Here is a 22019-nt window from a genome sequence, read left to right on the forward strand (position 1 = left end):
CCCTGCTTGTGTCGTTAAGTTACACAGTGTGGGTCGACCCCAACACAGCTGCTAAGTCTTGAAGTTCGGGGGATGTGTGATGTTAGACCATCTCTAAGTAGACGGAAAAGCAGGCTCATCAGGCTAGTTATCCACATGGCAGCCTTTCTTTGACACATTATTATAATCTTCCTGTACCTGGTCAAATTTAACACCCCCAGACTCCAGTCTCGGGTCCAGTGTCCCACAACTGGTTTCTGAAACCTGGTGCTGGCTGGTGAGTCACACCACAAAATGGCTGTGGCTGCTCAAGCTCCCAGGCCAAGTATGCTAGGTACACAAGAGCCCACTTGGAAGCCCAAGCTCAATGCAGGATGCTGTGGCACCTGTTTTGCCTCCCACAACCCCAGCAAGATGGCTGTGCACAGAGTGGCACCAGTGTTTATTGAGGGCTCAGCCCTCGGAAAACTGGCGGTACAGTCGCTGCAGTGCCGGGTCCAGATGCTCCTGTAACCGGAATGGAATCTCAAGGATCTCCAGGAAGCCTTCAGCCAGTGTGGGCGGCTCAAACTGCTTCCTGTGGGATGGGGGTGTGAGGCTCTGTTACCCCCACCTCCCCCACCCCCTCCAGAACCCCAGAACCCCCGGACCTGTAGCTAAACATGACCATGTCCGACACAGGTGCATGCGAAGGGTCGGTCATCTCACGGAACTGCAAAATGGCACAAAAGTCAGAGGGTGCAAGGCTTAGATGAGGGGGGGGTAGGGTGGGATGGGGCCTGGAGAGTGGCTCACCCTGTTGTTGTGGCGTGCCTGCTCTATTGTAGCACAGAAGTTGAAACAGCGGCAGGGCACACCTGCATCTTTGGCACATTGGATGTACCTGTGGAGGCAAAACAGCTGTCACTGCCGCCTAGTACACTCAGTGCTCCCCTAGTATACTCAGTGCTCCCCTAGTATACTCAGTGCTCCCCTAGTACACGCAGTGCTCCCCAGTACACTCAGTGCTCCCCAGTACACTCAGTGCTCCCCTAGTATACTCAGTGCTCCCCAGTACACTCAGTGCTCCCCTAGTACACTCAGTGCTCCCCAGTACACTCAGTGCTCCCCAGTACACTCAGTGCTCCCCTAGTATACTCAGTGCTCCCCAGTACACCCAGTGCTCCCCTAGTACACTCAGTGCTCCCCTAGTATGTGCAGTGCTCCCCGAGCCCACCATGAGTTTCCAGTACCTGGCCCGACTTGAGACATCTGGGTTGGTGTTGTCAATCACGACTTGCTTCCCCTGCCTCAGTGCCGCCTGGCATGAGCTCACACAGCGCTGCCACGAGCCCAGCGTGTCCTGTGGGACCCAGGGCAGATAACAAGTCAGTCAGGGGAGTTCCCATCCTTGAACGGTGGCGGGGAGGGGAGGTGCAGTCCCACTCACCCTGTTCACATGGACATAGCCAGCTGACACTAGGTGCTCCTGGATGAAAGTGGACTTGCCGGCTGTGGGGGCAGTAGAGTCATCAGCTAGTGCCTAGGACCCAAGTGAGTGCCAGGGGGAGCCAGAGGTCGGGCTGTGGCATCTCACCCCCAGGGAATCCTACTGCGACCACCACCTCTGGGTTGGGGCTCAGGAGAGAGCTGGACTCTGGGAGGTAGAGGGGCCCAGCACTGGAGATAGTCCTCTGGCAGGGGAACAAAACGGGGGCATGAGATCAGGGAGCCCACAAGGGCCTTTCATCCCCTTCCCTTTTGGGCCTCACCGGGTCGAAAGCTGGAAGCTCAAAGCGGGCAGCTGGCCACTTAAGGAAAAACTCTTCCGGAGTGGCAAAGGGCAGGCCAACGTTAAGGGCGAACTGAGGACGGAAAGCAGGGGTTAGGTGGGTGCAGAGGTGCAGTGAGGGTGGGTGTCACATGGACAGGGCGGGGCATAGACACCAGGCTTACCAGGCGGTCTGCACAAGAGAAATCCTTTTTTTTCCTCCCTGGGGCCCAGTTGGCTAGGCGCCCTGCTGCATCTGTAAGGGAAGGGCGACCCTGTCTAACACTGAGCTCAGAGAGGATTCCTGAACCCCTAGAAGCCTGCGCCCGCCTCTTACCTCCCACGAAGACACTGTCCTCTATGGAGATGGGGATGCCCTCGTTGGCCTACAGAGAGAGGCAATGAGAAGTCCAACCCACTGGATGGGACAGCAGAGGGGCTGGCTGGACCACACACCAGGGCATTGCTGCTGAGTGTCTCGCTTGCTCCCCCAGTGGCCTCCAGAGGGCGCACATCCTGCAGCAGCCCACACTCCCTGCTCTTCCAACTTGTGGCCCTAATCAAGGTGGGCCTTCCTGGATCTGTATGCTCCTACCTGTGGGCCACTTCCTTCTCAGCCTGTTTCCCATGTCCCCTCTACCTACCAGACTGTCCCCCTTAGCCCTGAGCATCTCTGTTTACCTAACACTGCCTCAGACCTCACAGAGGCTGGACCTGGTTACCCCATGCCCCCAGCACCTCTAGGCATTTCCAGTGGCCACCAGTGTGGTGAGGGGAAGGCTGGGACAGGCAGTATAAAAGGCAGGAGGGCGCTCACCTGCTCCTGCAAATGGTCCCACATGCCACTCACTGGCTTTCGGTTTAGACCTGCATGCGTTGCCACCAGCACCTATGGAGGTAGTCAGGCCACAGTGTTCTTAGTGCCTGTCCCCTTGGGATCTCAGAGAACAGTTCCTGTCAGCATGATCCCAGCCAAGGGTTTCCCCCCACCCCCCCCACCCCCCCGATGCAATGGCACGTTCTCTCTGGGTCTCTGTCCTATATAGTCCCTAAGTGTCCCTTCTGGCCATACCTGAAATGGGACCCCTAACTTCTCCAATACAGCTTCCACCTTGGTCTTGAACACCTCTGCTGGCAGCTTGCCTCGCCCGATGCCCATTTGGTTGGTGAAGATTACCAACTGGGGACAGACAGGGACACACTGGAGCCCTGTCTCGACCCAGGCATGTGCATGCATGTGTCCATGCACGCACATACGCGCTCGCGCGCGCGCGCACGCACACACACACACACACACAGACACACACACACACCTTGTAGCCCTCAGCAGCCAGCTCCTGGAGCTTCTTTGGAATCTCTGGGTACAGAATCCTAAGGTGGACAGGAAGTAGCAGGTGACTTGTGCTCTAAAGAACTCTGGGCTCCCAGCCCAGCCCCCTCCCATGTCCCACCTCACCTCCAGTCACTAGGGCTAGTGGGGAAGACCTTTCCAGAGCGGGTGGTGATGAGGGTCCCATCTAGGTCAAAGGCAGCCACCTGGTATCACCAACAACAGAGACAACGATACTGTCACCTCTGACCTTCTTTACAGGCTTACTGTCTTCAAGTCAAGGGTTTCTCTGTGTAGCCTAGGCTGTCTTGGAACTCACTCTACAGACCAGACTGGCTTTGAACTTACAGAGATCTGCCTCCCTCTGTCTCCTAGGTATAGGGACTGAAGGCGTGCACCTGGAGACACCAGCCTTTAAATACCAGTATTATCCTTCTGTGTCCTCTGCCCTCCACTTCCAGTTTTTTTTTTTTGTTTGTTTGTTTTGTTTTAGGTAGGGACCAGTGTCTCACAAATCCTTTTTCTCTGAGCATCTCCTTGGAGAACCAACAGCCCAGAAGGAGCAAAGGGCTTTGTTGGAAGAGTTGGAGAGATGACTCAGTGGTTAGGAGCACACAAATGTCAGATGGCCCGTAACTGCCTGTAACTACAGCTCCAGGGCACCCAATGCTCTGTGGCCTCTGCAGCCACCTGCATACAGTACACAGAAAATCATGCAGGCTCATATCAATTCTTTTTTTGATTTTGTTTTTTGTTTTTGTTGTTTTTTCAAGACAGGGTTTCTCTTTATAGCCCTGGCTGTCCTGGAACTCACTTTGTAGACCAGGCTGGCCCCAAACTCAGAAATCCGCTTGCCTCTGCCTCCCGAGTGCTGGGTCATATCAATTCTTAAAAAAACAAATCTCACTGTTGGCTGAGTGGCCACAGGGAACTAGGCCGAGAATTTTCTATGGTCTCATTACAGAGTGATCCAAGAAAGGTCTGGTCACCGCTGATTACAGGGCCTGACCCGTACCCTGTACCTCAGTGGTGGCGGCGGTGGCACCACTGGTGTCTCAGTCTTCTCTGCACAGAACAGTTGAGGCTCAGGAACTTTGATAAGACTAGCTCAGGGCTGCACAGGAAACTTTACATTAACTTGCTAGCCTGTGGTGGCAGCAGGGGTGGCGGCCTCACCTTGCCCTGGGGCTTCACCCCAGACGCTGTGAACACCAGTAACTTCTTTAAGCTCTCCCAGCCAAGAGAGGATTTCCGAACTCGCTTTTTCTGCGGCTCAGTATCCTCTCCTTCCTCCGGATCCCCAGGAGTGTCTGGTGGAGCATCTGGCTGGGATCCTGGTGTGCTGAGCTCTTCCCAACGCAGGGTCAGGGGATATAGGCCATTAACCAGATAAAGGACATCCCCCAAGCTTAGAGAGCCAGACAGTCCTGGCTTCAACTCCTGGACCCCAGCAGTTGACGGGTTAACACCCAGCTGCAGACAAAGGAGGAGCTAGGGTTGGCACCACCCCGCCCCACCACGTCCAATACCTTAGCTCCCAATCAGATTTTTAATCTTCCCACCTATTCACTTCGTGTGGCCAGTCAGAACTTTGAAAGGTTAGTGGCTTCTAGTCTGGCACGGTGTTAGAGCAGAAAGCTGACCAGCCTTCTGAAGGGTTGTCATCTACCCAGCCCCTCTCCCAAGTCCTTGCTACCCACTGCCAAGACACTGGTACCTGTTTCACTGCCACTGTCCGGGTTTCAGGGTCTGCAATCAGCTCCACTGAGGGTAAGGGGGTGGAGTCAGGGTTTACATCACGTACAGGGGCGTGGCCAACTACAGTCTACTACTAGGACTTAAGTAAGAGGCACTTTCTCCCTTCTTTCCTCAATCCCCCAACACAGGATAGCCCAGGATAGCCTTGAACTCGCTACATACTAGCGGCTGGGCTTGAACTGATTCTCATGCCTCTACCACCCAATTCTCTGGATGACAGGGGTGTGTCACCCCGGCCCGAGGCAGTTTATTCCTCAATCATAACAGGTACTTCGGAGTCCCTAGGATTGCTAGAGACTTGTCCAGAACATGTATTTTTTTATCTGTAGGGTCGGCTTGTTCCATGAGATACATGGGGTAGACCGAAGTCGTGGGCATGGCCTGATGCATCACTGCCTGATTGTAGCCTGCCCAGCGACCGTCTCTCTGTTGTATCCTCCTCCCCTCCGGTGACAATCTCCCAGATCCTCTCTGTCCTTCCCATAATGCCTCGTCTTGCTTCTGGCTAGGCATAGGCTCCCCTGCTTCCTTCCAATCCCACTCTGCAGCAGTTCCATTCCCGTGCCCACCTTGGTTTCGGGAGCACTTCCGGTCCGTCACTTGGGTCAGGGGTCCCCGACCGAGGACCAGGGCTTGGCCATTCGACGGCAGGAATATAGGGGGCGGCCCACCGGTGGGGCTCTGCAGCCACAGGCGGCCCCGAGATCCAAGCTGTGACATCCTCGGATGCTGTGAAGGGGAACAGAATCACCGTGGAGCTTGCTCAGCAGCCGGCAACCCACCCGCCACCGGAAGTTCTGCTTTCCCAATACGAGCCACACCGGAAATTCCGCCCCTTGCCCATGGGCGGGTTCGACGTTTCCCAAGCTACCACAACGTTTCCAATGCACAGTGAGGATTGCATATAGGTAGAGTCACTTCTGAATTCATTCCAAAGCTCATCTATACTGTGGGAAAGACTGTTCGAAAATTTGGCTCCTCCCACGGCGCATGCGCAGCCCTGACTCGCTTGAGGCGCTCTGAGCCAGTGCGGATAGGGGTCACTCGTATCCATAGGCATTTGATCCCTACGCTAGAGTTACTTGTTTTTGTTTTGATTTTCTTGTATGTATGTATGTATGTATGTATGTTTGTTTGTTTTAGTGAGACAGGTTCTCAGGATGTAGCCTTGTTAAAATTCTTTCCTGGGCACGGTGGCACATGAGTTTAATATTAATCCTAGTACTAGGGAGGCAGAGCCCAGCCTAGTCTACATAGTAATATTCCGCCCCCACCGCAAAAATAAAATAAAGAGGAAGTTGCTCTCCTGGGGAAGACCTAAAAAATGCCTACCCTTCTCCAAAGGCCTGAAGTATATATAACCTGAAATTCGATTCCACCACAGAGCATTCTGGGGAAGCCGACTATATTGGGCTTGCAAAGCATAGGTGGTGGTGGTTGTGTTGCTACCTGCAAAAAACCACACGGGGCAGTTTTCATCTAGCAGAAATGAGCCTCATTTCATACTGCACAGACAGACAGAGCCCTTCCCTTCCCTCCCTCCTCGCCAGTATCCTCTATCCCCCCCCCCCCCAACCCACAGGCAACTAGGGCAAAATTGCATATAGTTGCTTGTGAGGAACAGCTGGGTACTCAGGTCAGGATCCCATGCCCTTGCCTCCCCTTCTATGAGCGAAATCTGTCAAAAAGCCCAGCTGCAGTTATCTTTCAGCCCAGACAAGGTTTTTTTGGGCGTGTATGTTAATCCACCATACACCCAAAGCTGGGCTCAAACTTCGGGATCTGTCTGCCTTCCAAATATTAGTATTAAAATAGAGCGCTACAGACAGGTGGTTGGCAGTGCATGTCTTTCATTCTAACACTGGGGAAGTGGAGGCAGAGGCAGGCAGATCCCAGTTTAGTGACAGCTTGGTCTTCAGAAGGGCTCTAGGACAACCAGGGCTACACAGAGAAACCCTATCTTGAAAAACACGCTCTAAAAGCTGGGGGTGGGGGTGGGGGTAGGGGAGGAAGGAAGAAAATGCCATCACACTTGGCCATTGATGGGTTGTTTTACTTTCTGATACCAGGGGATTCACCTGCTCCTGTTTCCCAAGTGCTAGAATTAAAGGTGTGTGCCACTGCTCATGTTTTTTTTTTTTTTTTTTTTTTTTTTTTTGTTCTTTGAGGCATGGTCTCAAAAAGTCTAGATTGATGTGAACACCTGTGCCTCCTTAAACCCACCTCCCTGCTGTGATGGAATGACAGATGTGGGCCTTCATCATTCCTCTGCATAGCAGCAGAAACAAACCAGCTTGTTCTTAGCATTTGAAGCACATAGCATCACTATACACTCTTTGCTTCTACGATGCCGCTCCCTTTGCAATAAAGTGGGAAAATCGCTTCTACTTCTGGGACAAATACGCTAAAGCTGGGTATGATGGGGCAGATGGGAAATCCCAGCACAAAAACTGAAGAGATAGCCTGGGCTACAAAGTAACAAAAGGGAGACAATCCACATTACTAGTGTGAAGATGACAGTCCTCTATCCCCCTTTCTCATCTTTGGATGTTGGGAAATGGAGATTCCCTGGTTTGCCTTTCTACCGCTCCCCACAGACTGGGTGTCGAACCCTGAACTTCATTAAATTGTCATGAACGCTTCATAGGGTCACACTCACGCACAACACGAACTCACTAGTCAGAGGTAAAACTTTAATCTCAGAGCGCCCCTCCCTACCCCCATCCCACTCTCCCGCACCCAAGTCTAGGGCCGGAAAGTGAGGCCCCCCCGGCCCCCCCACCTTGGGTGGGAGAGGGCCTTTTAAGGCACCTGTTAGGGTCGGGGGACAGGAAGCTGGTACCGTCCTGGGTACAGGACAAGTTTTGATGGACAGGCTGTCGTGCGGTGGAACCTATAGGGGGCGTCAGACGCAGAGAGGGACCCAGACTGTCCCCTGGGGAACCGGGATACAATTGTCAGGACTCAGGCAAAGAAAACAACAAAAACAAAAACAATCGATTAACAGCCCTAGTAGTGTAAGAAATTCAAGGCCTCGGGCCAATTCTGGGTTAGGGAGGGCTTGGCCACACTCCCAGGAGGCCGGGACCAATCGGGTAGGGGAACTCTGGAAGGGCGGCGGGCAACTCTTCCGACACTGGCTGAGCAGCGCCAGCTCCCGCAGCCCGGCTCCGCGCTGGGGCCGCGAGTCAAGGCTGTGCGGGCAAAGCTTCGTTTGCTAGGCAAGAAACGGAGTTGACCCTCGGAGCGTTTAGAACCGGCCGCGCCCAACCGGAGCCAGCCAATCCCGGAAAGAATTGTTCTCTTGCTGGGCCGAGCGAGAGGCAGTGGCCTCTCGCAGGCCGAGGCTTTCTGCACGCTTAATATTTCCGCTTCAGCTTCTGGAAGTCGCTGGTATTGAGCCGCGGCCGCGGAAGGTCCCCGAAGACCTGGGTGTCCTCAGCCTCCCGCAGCACCAGCGCGCGCATGCTGGCCGCTATTCGGTCTAGGTCGGGCGAGGAGGGCTGGGGAGAAGGAAACTGTCAGTGTGCAGGGCCCGCCTCCCGGAAGCCCGCCATTCCGGCAGTCCGCGAAACGGCACGTTCCGCATCCCACCTCCTTCTTCAACTCTACCACTGCTAAGAAGCAGGGGCCCAGTGCAAGGTCCCCGGTCCGGCCACGCTTCGGCCACGACAGCAGGCATCCCACCTGAATCTAGGGGGTCGCCATATGTAGAGCCAGCTATGGAAGGCGCCGGCGCCCCGAGCGGGGTGTCACGTGATCACTCAGTGCCTTGTTGTCCCTTCTACTTTAGGGAGTTTTCTGTAAAGGGGGCGCCAGGTCAGACCAGTCCAGCCAGAGACCACCGCTTTAACCCGGAGCTTCAGTTTCCCTGACTCCCTCCCAAACGACTTTGGACAGTCGAGGGAGGGGCCTTTCTCCTAAACTACAGTGGGGCTCCCCAGGGCAGAACACTTGTCTCATTCCCCCCTCTCACCGGGCCATTCTCCTCATCTGACGATCGGGCTTCTGTCCTCTTCTCCTTGAAGGCCCACACTGGCACCGACACGGGCAGAGACTTGGCATACTGCTGGGTAGGCAGGGCTGTGGCCGGGGGCTGGGGACAGGCTGGGGGACCAGCGGGTGTCTCCTCGCTCAGGCTGCCGTCTATGATACAGGGAAGCTTCAGCTTCTGCCCCCCTACCCTCTGCCTGGCCTCCTAGGGCTTGGACAACCCAGGATCCTCACCGTCTGTGCTCTCCGGGTCTGACTCGCAGAAGGGGGGCAGGTCCTGGAGGGTGGCATCCTCATCCATCATGAAGAGACCTGTCGGGTAGACAGGCCCTGCAGTCGGTCCCTGGTCTCAACACTTTTTCATTTGTCTCCCTGGTCACTGAGGGTCCCTCCCATTATCAGGTACTACCAGAGTCAACATGGTGCTTGGGACATGGCCCAAAAATAACTCCCAAAGAAAGATGGTCTGGTGGGGACAAATAAAAGATCCCAATACCATGTCACTTGCCTGAGTTTGGTTTCAAAGATCTGATACCAGAACACCTGGCTCTAGAGCCCATAGCCTTCATGGAAGGCAGGCTTCTTTAGGAAAGGCAAGGTGCCAGCCACAGGTAATGATGGCAAATGAGTAACTCCTATTCACTCCTCAAAGTCCTGTGGTGACAGTACTTTCTGGGAGAAGCATCCAACTTCCTTATTCTCCCCAAACAGCAGTCCCTACACCCAGGTGCCCACAGTGGGATTGCTGGGGCATGGAAAATGCTGTCTTTGGCCTTACCATGCCACACAATGTGTGCTTGTAACCATCTCCAGCCCTGGCCTCCTCAGCTGTAGCAACGTCCCACTCTTAGGAAACTTCTGTCTCCCTTGGATGGGATGGCAGCCCCTCCCCCTTTCCAGAAACACCTGCACTTCTCACCAGTTGCTTGGCCAGACAAGAAGCCCTCAAGGAAATCTCCCAACCCTGGTGTGCTACATTTGTGCAACATTATTGTGTTATTACTCCTATAAAGTGGTTGGCTCTTGTGTGAGGCTTGGAAGGAATGCAGCCCCAAGGACCCACAGAACACCCTGGACAAGCGTCCAGTTAACCAGCAACCCCACTCCAGCACCAGCCCTATTAGCTCACCTCCATTATCGCTACCGCCCAGCCGCTCCCCAGATGTCTCTGTTTCAGTGGGCTCCTCCTCATCTTCCTCCTCATCCTCCCTGACCAGGGCTGGCCGAGGTGGTGGACTAGGAGCAGGGCTGGGCGGCTGTGGTGCTGGTGGGGGACCAGGAGGTCGGGTGGCAGTGGCAGCCCTGTGCGCCTGTGCGATGTCGTGGAGGCAGCGCCGGGCGGCCTCTGCCAGGGCTCCGCGGCCATGGGCGGCATAGGCACAGGGTCCAGGGCGGGGCGGTGGCGGCGGTGCTGCAGTCAGTAATACCAGCTCTGTGCCAGTGCGGGCCCGAAAGCGCTCGGCGGCCCCCACGACGGCTTCCCACAGTTCCTCTGGCCGCCCAGACGCCATCCGAGCCCTGTGGGCCAGAGCAGGATAGAGGGGCTCAGGATGCCGCAATCATCACTCCCCATCCTGAGGGGCGATTACTGCAATGCAACTCCCCTCCATGGCACGTGACCATCCCAGCTGAGCTCCCCCGATTCCCACACCTGTCTCCCCTGATATCCTTCCTAGTCCTAGATTGCTTTCTGGCCCCATCCTGTTCCACACAGGAACTACCCAAAGCCTTCGAGTCTCCATCTGTTTTGGCTATGAACATTGGAGTCAAGTTGGTTTGTGGTTCTTTAGTTTGGCTTCTTAATACTTTGGGAGCCAGGATCAAGTACTCAAGTTGGCCCCAAACTCACTATGTGTAAAAGGTAACTTTGGAGTCCCGATTCTCATGCATCCAGTTCTTGAGTGCTTGGGTCACACATGCACACCACCACGCCCAGTTTGCTGGGGACCAAACCCCAGCTTGGTGAGTTAGTGTCTGCAAGCGCCAACTGAACTGCGTAGGGTTTAATATATGGCTGGCACCGAACCTTCGTAACCGACTTCCCTCCACTACCCGAGTCCCTGCAACTGGAGATGGGAAGCACCGTATGCCCAGCCTAACGTAAGTCTTTGAAGACTTACACCAATTTCATGTGCACCTTTCCCATGGTGTGTAGCATGTTAATACACGTGTAACCAGGTATGGTGGCACACATCTGAAAGCATGGTACTCAAGAGACTGAAGCAAGACTTTTACAGCTTTGAAGTTAGCCTAGGATACAGAGATCCAGTCTCAAAGAACAAAACAAAACCCACAGGTGATTTGCATGGCTTCTGTAGCACAGCTGCCTGGCCAGTGCTATGCCTTCCTCTTTCACGTGGTCCAGTAGGTCCTCTCCCCCTGCAGTGGACCTACAGTCTGCCCTCTAGGGTGACCAGGACCAGGTGGACCCCGCACCCACATCACTGGTTCTCAGGTCACTGCCAACTTTCCAATCACTAGGTGAGGGAGATGCCGCCTTCTCTGGGATCATTCTTTCAGGAGAGAGATGAGCTCTGGACTGAAGGTGGACACAGGAAGATGCAAGCTGCTCTGTACCCAGAATCACAGCTTCAGCTTCTACATCTCCTCAGCCCCTGCCGTGCAGGGCTCTGTGGTGCTTGGAGAGTTGTGACAGCTATTCTGCTGCCTGTCTCCCCATCAGACAGAACTGAAGCCCAAGGATCTGGATTCCCACCATGATTTAGTGTGACCTTGGACCACTCACTGGCTCCCAGTGCCCATCTCCTCCATTAAGCAGTGTGTGAACCACAGCTGCCAGGCAGCTGAGAACTGAGAGGTGGTGAGCTCCCATCACTGGAGCAACTTAAGCCCACCAGGACCACAGTGAAGAGAAATATGGATGCAGTTTGCAGGCTCCTGTCACTTAACACTTTAAAAAGCCAGTCTGCACAGACTCCACACTGGTCTGCTTCCCCTGACTCACCAAAGTGGGAACGACTCATATGTTGGACCAGAAGATGATCACCGTTCCTAAGCAACCCCTCACTTCCTCCATGAATCAGCAATGGACACCCCACTTTACAGCCTGAAGCTCTGAACCCAGGCTCTTGACTGTTATACTGGCAGAACTGACCACTGAGAAGAGCAGTCTGTTGTCTAGAGCCTTCTCTGCCAATACTGCGCTCCACCCTGCCTACCTCAGTAGACTGCATCCCCCATCCCATCACATGGACAGGGAGAAAGCTGCAGTGCTTTGACACTACTGTCTGCTGGGCCTCAAAGTCCTACCTACAGCTTTAAAAGGCGCCCAGCAACTCCTACACACACCTTCCACCTCTCCTAGCTAATAAAGGAGGCTGGAAGTTTAGGGTTATGGCTAAGGGCAAGAAAGTGACTGATCCAAGATGACACAGCTTCGGTCCTCACTTCCATGAGAATACGAGAGGGCAAAGAGTGGCAAGTCCCAGCTCCTTTGCACGAGATCTCGGGGGCAGCCACAGCAGCAGTGTCACCGGGTGAATGACTTGTGAAGGCGGCTGGAAGGAGGGCAACTTACTCCAACCTCCTAGGCCTATGGCCCCCTATGAGGCGAGACTGGGGGCAAACCAGGAAGGGGGAGCTGTCCAGCGGGAAGGTGCAGGCCTTCCAGGACAGTTGTGGAGGAAGATAGAAAAGAAAACGGCCGCAGCACGGGACACGGTGCGGGACGTCCAAGAAGGATCCTACCACCGAAGTGAGGCCGCCAACCAAGGCTACACCACGCCCGCAGCCCAGAGAGGCCCCTGCTCTAGGAACACAACAGGAAATCCCGCCCCCGGTGGGGATCGGGACCGGAAGTCCCGCCCGGGGCGCCCCCTCACCCACCCGCGACCCCCAGCACACAGAGCCGTATGGACATGGTTCACCGCCAGCGTGAGGGTTCCAGCCCGTCGGCACCCCCGCAGTGAAGCTCGTCTACACTTGGTCGCGAGTCAGACACATGGGGTCGAGCGTGAGCCCTTTCAGCAGTCGGCCAAGAGTCGCAGGACGATCACTGCCCCCCTGACCTATGCAGACCATACCCTTCCCACGGGGGCTCACCCTCCCACTGCCCCTCAACCTCAGGAAGGCCAGACCCTCCCCAAACCCCAGCTCACAACGCCGCCTCCACTCACGTGCCCGTAGCCAGCATGGCCGGCCAGGCGCCGTCGCCGCCCTCAAAAGGCATGGCGGCTTCTTGCGTCATTTCCGTGTGGCTGCCCCTCCTCCATTGTGTACACTCCTCCTCCCTTATCCTGCATGCCTCAAATCAAAATAGCAACTAGAAGCTACGTCGGCAAGCCGTGGGCAAGAGCGACAGCAAGGGTGCCCACGGATGGAAAATATGGCCAAAGACTTTAGCTACTGTTTCGAATTGCCCGCAACAACTATGACCGCATGCCCATGCTCACACAAGCGTAGGCAAGCGGCATGACTACATGCCCATGCTCACACGCAAGCGGCATGACGTCCCTCGTTCGTATTCAACGTCTGCTCCCGTCCTGACGTGGCAGTCAGTATGGCTTCATATGCCTATAAAGCATATGGACGCTTCCTTCCGTCCACACTAGACCCCCCTCCCCTAGGCCCTCGCTCGCTCCCTTTAGCACAAAGCTGGCAAAGATTCAATATGGCAGCGTTTCTTGCTTCGGTTTGCCCAGTTTCAAGATGGTGGTGCGGTCCTCTTTCCACGGTGACTCAGAAATTTGGGGCAGCTTCGTTTCCAGGAGCACTGACGGCTTCACCCTTTATCCCGAGCCCCTCTGCGCCTCTGGTGCCATACCGCTTCTCTCACCTTTTCCTCTCTCCGTTTCGCTTTTCCAGCACCCTGCCGTCGTGCCCCGCAAAGAGATGGTAGTGCCCCGCATTAACATGGCTCCCACCAAGCCGCTCTTGTTTGTCCTCGAGAAAAACGGCACAGTATTGGCTTCGATGCCAGTATAAAATATGGAGAGGGCCAAGGAGGCGTTCCCGAGCGATCACGAGTTGGGCTGCGAGCATGGGTCCTCCTACTTGTTTACTTCGTGGCGAGAGTGGCGCAGTGCGCCTGCGCCGTCCCGCTGACCCTTGCCAACTTTGCGGTCTACACCTCGTGACCTAAGTCTTAGGGTTTCAACTACCCTGTTCAAACAGATGGTCTCACCCACCGCAGCCTTACAACCTCGGAGACGCTACCACTATCTGGCCTGGAAGGGAGCGTTATTTTTCCGGATATGACACCAAGTTGACCCGGAAAAGGAGGAGATCGGGGCAGTGGAACCTCCGCGGCGGCAATGGAAGGATCCAGCTACAGGGTAAGACTTTGGAAATCATTCCCTTGCTTATTATAGGAGACGCCCCCCACTGGTGGTCCGCTTCCACCTTCTGCTGTGCAGGGACTAGGCCGAGTCAACTTAGCAAGCACCAGCTTCTGGTTACGATGCTGTTGTCACTCTCCGCAGTCCTTAGGGAGAGCCTCCCTTAGCCCCGCCCCCTGGGAAAACGCACGCCCATCTGGGGCGCGAGGCGGGGCTGTAGACTCACCACGCCCCATCTCAGCTTGTCAGTCAGGGGCTTTAGACCCCGCCCCTGGGGAAAACGCCTCCCTTAGACCCTTGGCTTTCACTAGGTGGTGTTTGAAAAGGGAGGCGTGTACCTGCACACCAGCGCCCGGAAACACCAGGATCCAGACTCGCTCATCGCCGGCGTCATACGAGTGGTGGAAAAGGTGGGCCGGGATGGAGGTGGCATGTGTGGGAACTTCGAATTGAGGGATGAGGGGCATTCGGGTGACTCTACTAAGTCCTCCCTATGTCCCTCAGGACAGCGACGTCTTCCTGCACTGGGCTCCGGTGGAGGAGGCTGGAGACCCAACCCAGATTCTCTTCTCCAAGAAGGTAGGCGACCCGCTCCTCTTCCCCACTCGAGTGGAAGGCAGGGAGTACTCGGGAACCTGTGAGCCTGTTTGCTTTGTGAAATGACCTAATGCCATATCCTCTTGGCTCCTTAGGGGACCCTGCTGGGTTCAGATTTCTCAAGGGGTGTGGCCTAGTTTTGGTCTGAGGCAGCTTTCTTTCCCCTCTGCTTGCTTTATGTTTATTTATTTACATTTATTTATTGTGTGTGTGTATTCACATGCCGCGGTGTGGGTGTGTGGAGGTCAGAGGATAACCTGTGGTAGCAGGTTCCACTGAGTGGGCTTTCACCGAGTGGGCTCCAGGGTTGAACCCAGGTTGCCGGTTTTGGCAGCAAGTCCAGAGCCCTCTCACTAAGCCCAAAGATTTAGATTGTGTGGGGTGGGTGGAGGGGGTGTGAGTGTGTGAGCATGTGTGTGCACTAGCTGTGAGTGCATGCAGAGGACAGCACTGCAGACACATGCTGGAGCTTAGGATGTATGTGGGGACTAGGATCTGAACTCTGGTCTCTGGGATTGTGCAGTAAGCCTTGCTAACCACTAAACTATCTTTCTGGCCGTATATGATTTATTTGCTTATTTGTGTGTGTGCTACTCGGAGGAGTCATTCATTTCTCCTTGTGGGTTCTCTGGACTGAACTTAGGTCATCTGTCTTAGCCGTTGAGCCGATGTCTGGCCCTGCTCAACAGTATCCCCTATCTGTCCATCACCAGTACCCCCTGTAGACACACAGCTAGTCACAATGACAATGGCTACCACTTGAAGCTCTTCATTCAGTTACAGTGAAAAGTCAAAAGGACACAGAGGAACCTTGACAAGAACACAGAAAGGGCTGAGAGCAGGGGTGTGAGCCTGCCCTTTTCTTTTTTCTTTTTTTAAAAAAAGTTTTTTTAAAAAAAAAAAGATTTATTTATTATATTTATATCAGTACACTGTCACTGTCTTCAGACACACCAGAATAGGGCTTTGGATGCCCATTACAATGCTTGTGAGCCACCATGTGGTTGCTGGAAACTGAACTCAGGACCTCTGGAGGAGCAGTCAGTGCTCTTAACCGCTGAGGTCCAGCCCCGAGCCTGTCCTTTCTCATTGAAGTCAGGACTGACAGTTGGTGTTGTGACTGCAGGTGGTCTCTGCGCACTTACCTGTGTAGCAGCTGCCTCCTGACTCCGTAAGCGTAAGGTTGTAGCCTGGCTTTCTGCCAGCCACCATGAAGCTCTCTCCCTCCTGCCTCGTTCCCTCCTTGTTCTGCAGCTCGCTTTCCCACTGGGCTCTTAGGCTGCAAGCAGGAAACCCCGAGACTGCAGGTCCTCATTCTGTAATTTCTCCTTTCCAGGACCCGAGTCGGGGTGAGCCCAGCACCTCAGAGGAGGAACCTACCTTTGATCCAGGCTATGAACCTGACTGGGCTGTCATTAGCACGGTGCGGCCACAGCCCCACCTGGCAGAGCCCAGGAAAGGTAGGTGGAACTGTTCCATGGTGGTCTAGGGGACCACATTTTGCCCTTCATGATCATGGTTCCAATGGCTTCCTTGCCCATAGTCAAGGTGGCTTCTAGATGCTTCCTTTCTGGCCTAGAAAAGAATGGCTTGGCTCTGGACATTTCCAATGAGTTATTCTCCTAAAGGTTTCCAGGTCTGTGGGTTGTGGAAGGGCTGACAAGCAGCTAAGCACAGGGTAATTTCTTTCCTTTTTTCTTCTTTTCTTTTTTTAAAAGACATGGTCTTACTCTGTAGCCTCTTTTGTAGTCTTAGCTGGCCTTGAACTCAGAGACCTGCCTGCCTCTTCCTGGCAAGTACTGGGCTAAAGGGTGAGGGTCACTATGTTCAGCTTCTTAAACCTTTTGTTGTGGCTCAGGTAGGGACTTGCAGCAAAGAGGCCACTAGAGGTGAGACAGCCAGAGGACTAGGGGTGGATTTACCTTTGAGTGCCAAGCAGAGGAATACAGTCTTCAAACAGAAGGTTCTGGAACATTCTGGAATGGACACGTGGCCTACCAGGCTTCTTCCCAGGCGCAGGCAGTTTTACTTCTAAGGAAATGTCAAGTAGCCCAGAATCCTCAGAGGCCTGGGAGAGGGTAGCTTCCAGCCAGGCCTCAGATGACAAGGCTGTTGAGAGGGCACACACACCTCACTCTTCGCTTCCCCCCAGGTGCAGAGCCCAGTTCCTCCCGGAGCTCCTGGGCCTTCTCCGTGAGCCTGGGGGAGCTCAAGTCCATCCGCAGATCCAAGCCAGGCCTCAGCTGGGCCTACCTGGTCCTGGTGACCCAGGCTGGAGGCTCCCTGCCTGCCTTACACTTTCACAGAGGGGGTACCCGAGCCCTGCTCCGAGTCCTTAGCCGATACCTGCTGTTGGCCAGGTAAGCTTCTGCCTGAGCCAGGCCTTTGAGCTGGCATGTTCTTCTGCAGCTGTAGCTGGAGGCTTCAGGACATGGTTGAAGCACAGTTCTGGTCGGAAGGCGCTAAGAATATCCAGGCGCGTCCCTTTGCAGTCCCAGTGCTTGGAGGGCTGGGACAGAAGGGACTTCAGGGCCAGTGTAGGCTACATAGGACTGAAAGGGAGGGCAGAGAGAGGAACTGGCCTGTCTTTGTAGGACTTCAGAAGTAGTCTCCTGAAAAGACAGGAAGTGTCTTCTCATCCCCACAAAGGCACTCATAGGCGCCTTCCCTGAGTCAGTCAGCCTGGCCCAGGAGTATAAAGACCTCATTGGCCTCCCAGGCCCAGCTCTGGTCTGGGGCCTTTCCCTGCAGTAGCATTTCAGTGGTCAGGAAAAGGACTGCAGCACCTGGATTAAATGTGGCCAGGCTGGCCTAGTACCACGGGGCCCTTCACCTGTAGCCACCTGTGTGCCCCCTTCCTCCCAGCTCTCCACAGGACTCCCGCCTCTACTTGGTCTTCCCCCAGGACCCCTCTGCCCTGTCCGACTCCTTCCACCACCTGCAGCTCTTTGACCAGGACAGCTCCAATGTGGTGTCTGTGAGTGTCCCTGGGCATGCGTGGATGTGATGGGTGAGAGCCAGAGGCACAGCTCTGATACCTGTTGCCTATCCTATCCCCAGCGTTTCCTTCAGGACCCCTACTCCACCACCTTCAGTAGCTTCTCTCGAGTGACCAACTTCTTCCGGGGAGCCCTACAGCCGCACCCTGAGGGCGCCTCCTCCCCTAACCTACCCCCGCTGCCAGATGATGAACCAGAGCCTGGCTTTGAGGTCATTTCTTGTGTGAGTATCAAGTGGTCCTGTTTGGGACTTTCTATTGTGTCAGTTTTCTCCTTGGTAACATGGAAACAGTATCTGGAGCTGTTTAAGAAGTGACTTCACACAGGACCGAGGTGGTACATCTCGAGGACTCGAGGTGGTACATTAATCCCAGCACTTGGGAGGCAGAGGCAGGTGGATCTCTGTGAGTTTGAGGCCAGCCTGCTCTACAGAGTGAGTTCCAGGACAGCCAGGGCTACACAGAGAAACCTGTCTCGAAAACAAAACAAAACAAAAACTCCAAAAAAGACGTCACTTGTATGTGGTGTTCTGGGTGGATGTTTTTCTTTGCTGAGGATGTCTAACCCAGGGGCTGTTGCATGCTGGGTGGATGCCCTACCGCTGAGCCGCACTCCCAGCCCCTCATTGGTGATCTACATGAGACTGCTCATCCCCTACTGAACTAGTTTGCCAGCTGTGTCTGGTCTTCTGGACTGGACTTCTCAGTTTCCTAGCCTGGTCTTATAGTGTGTGACCCTCTTACCTCAGGCCTGCCTGTGCCTTTCCTGGAAGCTTCCTGTTGGCCAGAGAACGTGTCTTTAGGGTTCCTCCCTGGCCCAGGAGGGCTTAGGACTCACCTGGCCTGTGTCCTGCAGGTGGAGCTGGGGCAGCGTCCCACAGTGGAGCGTGCTCCTCCAGTCACAGAGGAAGAGTGGAACCGCTACGTGGGCCCCGAGGGTCGCCTGCAGAATGTCCCCGAGTTGAAAAACCGTATCTTCTCAGGCGTGAGTGTCAGTGGGTGCAGGCTAGCATGGGCGGCAGATGGCTAGGAGGAAGCTCTCTGACTGTTGCTCCATTGCACCCTCAGGGTCTCAGCCCTGGCCTTCGGCGAGAGGCTTGGAAGTTCCTTCTGGGTTACCTTAGCTGGGAGAGCTCAGCTGAAGAGCACAAGGCGCACGTGCGGAAGAAAACGTGAGTGGGAAAGTGTGGCTCCCACAGCTTTGGACAGCTCCACACCAAGGCTTCACCTTCTCCCAGTTGTTGGGGTCATGGTGTCCTGGAGCCAGCACCAGCCCCCTACTGTTTTGTAGGGCTAGTGTGTGCTGTATTGGGGCTTTTTCCACAAATGTTGGTTTGGAGACACTCTGTGCAGTGAACAGCCTCACCCACACACCCCCCCCCCCCCTGGGCTGCCTCCTGACTGGATGCAGCCCTCACTCCAATGTCGCAGTGTTGCAGTTCTTACAGACAGCTTTGCAGGGGCTGTCGGCTCCTTCCTGTGGGTGTCATGCATCTGCTGTGTCTGGCCCCTTGCAGGGACCTTAGTGTCCCTGGACAAGCTTGTCCAGCAGAGAGAGGGGTGGTGACACATATTAGCAGAAGCCCACAGGGTCTCCTGTGTAGAGACGCATCGGGAGAGAAGAAAGGGAAAGGCAGGACAGGTGGCCTTTGTGGGCAGAACAGGGCATGAGGAGTGATGATGTGGGCAAGTGTTTTCCAGGTGTCCTCTAGGTGCAGGGGTCCTAGCTCCTGTGTCCCTCCCCTCTCAGGGATGAGTACTTCCGAATGAAGCTGCAGTGGAAGTCTGTGAGTGCTGAGCAGGAGCGGAGGAACTCACTGCTGCATGGATACCGAAGCCTCATTGGTGGGTGGGGCTGGGAAACATGTGGTCGAGTTGATATGGTGGGGTGAGCTGCAGTGGGGAGGCCAGGGCTGGGAAGGTTGTCTTGGGCCCTTGTCAGCTCTCCCTGGGAGATTGGGTGGCCTTACCTCTCTGTGCCTGTTTCCCTAGGCATAGCTAGAGTCTCATGTTGTGGGTAGTGGTAATAGGTTCTGGGGAAGCTCCATCCTCACCCTAGCATGAGCCCAGCAGCTCAGGGCTGCCAGCATACAGGGAACTATCACTGCTACCTCTGACTAGCTAGGAAGGCCTACTGACCTTGTTCATGTTCCTGCCATGCTGGACTCCACAGAGAGAGATGTAAGCCGTACGGACAGGACTAATAAGTTCTATGAAGGCCCTGAGAACCCTGGGCTGAGCCTGCTCCATGACATCCTTCTTACCTACTGCATGTACCACTTCGACTTGGGTGAGCACCACACTGATGGGGAGAGAGTGGAGTGCTCTGGGTGCTCAGGGTGTGGCAGCTGACCCCGTGTTCCCTCAGGCTACGTTCAGGGTATGAGTGACCTCCTGTCCCCGATCCTCTTCGTTGTTCAGAACGAAGTAGATGCCTTCTGGTGTTTCTGCGGCTTCATGGAACTTGTGGTGAGGCTCAGGATGGGAGAGGGGGAGTGGTCAGGGACAGCTGCTAAGTATCCAGTCTGCGCTCTGCCCTCACACTTACCTCCTGCTCTCTGCAGCATGGGAACTTTGAAGAGAGTCAGGAGACTATGAAGCGGCAGCTTGGGCAGCTCCTGCTGCTTCTGCGGGTGCTGGATCAGCCACTCTGTGATTTCCTGGGTAGGTCCTGTGTGAGACCAAGGAAAACCTGGCATTCAAAGCCTAAGGGACAGGGCAGCCTGCCCGCCTTGGGCCAGGTGAGGTTTCTCTAGACTCTCAGCTAGGGCCACAGCATTCTAGCTAAGTTCCTTGTTGCTGAAGGGGCTGTGGCTCACATGGTAAGGGAGTGGATGGTAGTGCTGCATAGAGCAGGAGAATTGACATGTGTAGTCATGCCTGTCACCTGCCTGTCCCACTGTCCAGCACGGTGTGATCTGGGCTGTAGCTCGATTTAGCTGTGGGCAAGGCTAACTGCCAGTGCTTCCCTTCTAGATTCTCAGGACTCGGGCTCGCTGTGCTTCTGTTTCCGGTGGCTGCTCATCTGGTTCAAGAGGGAATTCCCCTTTCCTGACGTCCTCCGGCTGTGGGAGGTGGGCGGCCAGTTGGGGTGAGAGGGCTGGTAGAAGGACTGGGAGGTGGAAGGCAGATGGGCAGGTCAGGATGGGGCTTCAGGGGTTCCTTCTGACGCCCCAGGTGCTGTGGACAGGGCTTCCTGGCCCCAATCTGCACCTGCTGGTGGCCTGTGCCATCTTGGACATGGAACGGGACACCCTGATGCTATCTGGCTTTGGCTCCAATGAGATCCTTAAGGTGAGGGCACTTCCCACCTTCTACTCTGACTTAGATGTGGAGTTCACCTGCAGTGCATGCTGCTCGCCTTGGGTGGGGTTAGAACTGCCTGTTTTTCCCACCTACCAGGTTACTAGGCTGTACTTATAGAGCAGTGAAGGAGAGGAGCCTGCCCCTCCCCAGTGAGGGCTCTTCCTCTTGTGCTCCAGCATCCACATGTGCTAGCAGGGAATGCTATGGAAGATTGTGGCAGGCCAGGGACTCCTGAAGCTGGACCCTATACCCCTAGCACCAGTCTGCTTCTGTCTATCAGCAGAGTGCAGGCATGGACCTGACTTTCCCTTTTCCACAGCACATCAATGAACTGACCATGAAGCTGAGTGTGGAGGATGTGCTGACACGGGCAGAGGCTCTGTACAGACAGCTGACGGCCTGCCCAGTGAGTCTTTAGTGCTTGCCTGATAAACCCCATGGCTCCCCAGCCAGGCTCTCCTCCTCCCACACCTACTGACTCTACCCTCACCCATCAACTAGCCTCTTGGACCACTCCTCTTCCCACAGGAGCTGCCACACAATGTGCAGGAGATCCTGGGGCTGGCACAGCCAGAAGAGCCTAGTAGCCCATCTCCTCCGGTATCTCCAATGCCCTTGTCACCCACTCGGGCCCCGTTGCCCCCGCCGCTGCCTGAGGAAGTGGTCCCACAGCCTGACAGCAGTCTTGAGATTCTGCCTGAGGACGAGGATGGCGCCTGACTCCTAGCCCATTGCATCTGACCAGGTTCCTGCAGATTGACAGGTCCTGAGCTCCATGTCCATGGAGGAGGCCTGGAGCGAAGTGAGACCATGAGCCGGCCAATGAAATGGAGGAAGGTCCTCCTAGAGGTCGGGGATTCCCGAGTGCCTGCCCACCAGCTGCTGCCATTGTGAGGCAATAAACCGTTCTTGGTTGACTGGGCTGGCATCAGGACACTTTGCTTTTCCCATCTTGCTCATAGCCCATGCTGGCCTCAAGGCTGCTGGGTTTTTGTTCCAGTCAGGATCTGT

General features: G+C 55.1%; 3 protein-coding genes across 11 annotated transcripts; 1 reads left to right on the top strand and 2 right to left on the bottom strand.

Moving 5' to 3' along the window:
- Positions 1 to 404: 404 nt before the first annotated feature.
- Pnkp (polynucleotide kinase 3'-phosphatase) lies at positions 405 to 5595 on the bottom strand. Its single transcript, XM_021166948.2, has 16 exons — positions 5387 to 5595; positions 4777 to 4823; positions 4236 to 4532; positions 3186 to 3265; positions 3043 to 3100; positions 2802 to 2909; positions 2547 to 2618; positions 2067 to 2115; positions 1915 to 1985; positions 1731 to 1823; positions 1556 to 1652; positions 1409 to 1470; positions 1212 to 1321; positions 775 to 862; positions 630 to 691; positions 405 to 556 (listed from the first exon to the last, which is right to left on the bottom strand). The coding sequence occupies exons 1-16, from the start codon at positions 5535 to 5537 to the stop codon at positions 433 to 435; spliced, it is 1569 nt and encodes a 522-aa protein (XP_021022607.1). The 5' UTR covers positions 5538 to 5595; the 3' UTR covers positions 405 to 432.
- Positions 5596 to 7496: 1901 nt separating this feature from the next.
- Akt1s1 (AKT1 substrate 1) lies at positions 7497 to 13850 on the bottom strand. Of its 8 annotated transcripts, none has more exons than XM_021168847.3 (5): positions 13606 to 13850; positions 9940 to 10328; positions 9045 to 9122; positions 8794 to 8963; positions 7497 to 8320 (listed from the first exon to the last, which is right to left on the bottom strand). In XM_021168847.3, exons 1-5 carry the CDS (start codon positions 13809 to 13811, stop codon positions 8177 to 8179), a joined length of 987 nt encoding a protein of 328 aa, XP_021024506.1. In that variant the 5' UTR covers positions 13812 to 13850; the 3' UTR covers positions 7497 to 8176. The 8 variants fall into 8 exon arrangements, with proteins under 8 accessions (XP_021024506.1, XP_021024507.1, XP_029335304.1 ...); XM_021168848.3 differs by lacking the exon at positions 13606 to 13850 and adding an exon at positions 13264 to 13404; XM_029479444.2 differs by lacking the exon at positions 13606 to 13850 and adding an exon at positions 12947 to 13257.
- A 10-nt stretch (positions 13851 to 13860) lies between these two features.
- On the top strand, positions 13861 to 21925 carry Tbc1d17 (TBC1 domain family member 17). 2 transcript variants are annotated; one of them, XR_015047961.1, is made up of 17 exons: positions 13861 to 14104; positions 14419 to 14517; positions 14612 to 14686; positions 16041 to 16164; positions 16857 to 17064; positions 17570 to 17681; positions 17765 to 17926; positions 18559 to 18687; positions 18771 to 18874; positions 19453 to 19547; positions 19876 to 19992; positions 20071 to 20171; positions 20267 to 20366; positions 20679 to 20793; positions 20880 to 20996; positions 21328 to 21414; positions 21537 to 21737. XR_015047961.1 is itself a non-coding variant. In XM_021168843.3 (17 exons), the coding sequence occupies exons 1-17, from the start codon at positions 14084 to 14086 to the stop codon at positions 21726 to 21728; spliced, it is 1941 nt and encodes a 646-aa protein (XP_021024502.1). In that variant the 5' UTR covers positions 13861 to 14083; the 3' UTR covers positions 21729 to 21925. The 2 variants fall into 2 exon arrangements, 1 of the variants encoding a protein (XP_021024502.1); XM_021168843.3 differs by having other exon boundaries at positions 20679 to 20776; positions 21537 to 21925.
- Positions 21926 to 22019: the final 94 nt, after the last annotated feature.

Source organism: Mus caroli, unplaced genomic scaffold (genome assembly GCF_978045245.1).
Source record: "Mus caroli unplaced genomic scaffold, Mus_caroli_1 scaffold_8, whole genome shotgun sequence".
In the NCBI taxonomy this organism is placed as follows: Eukaryota; Metazoa; Chordata; class Mammalia; order Rodentia; family Muridae; genus Mus; species Mus caroli.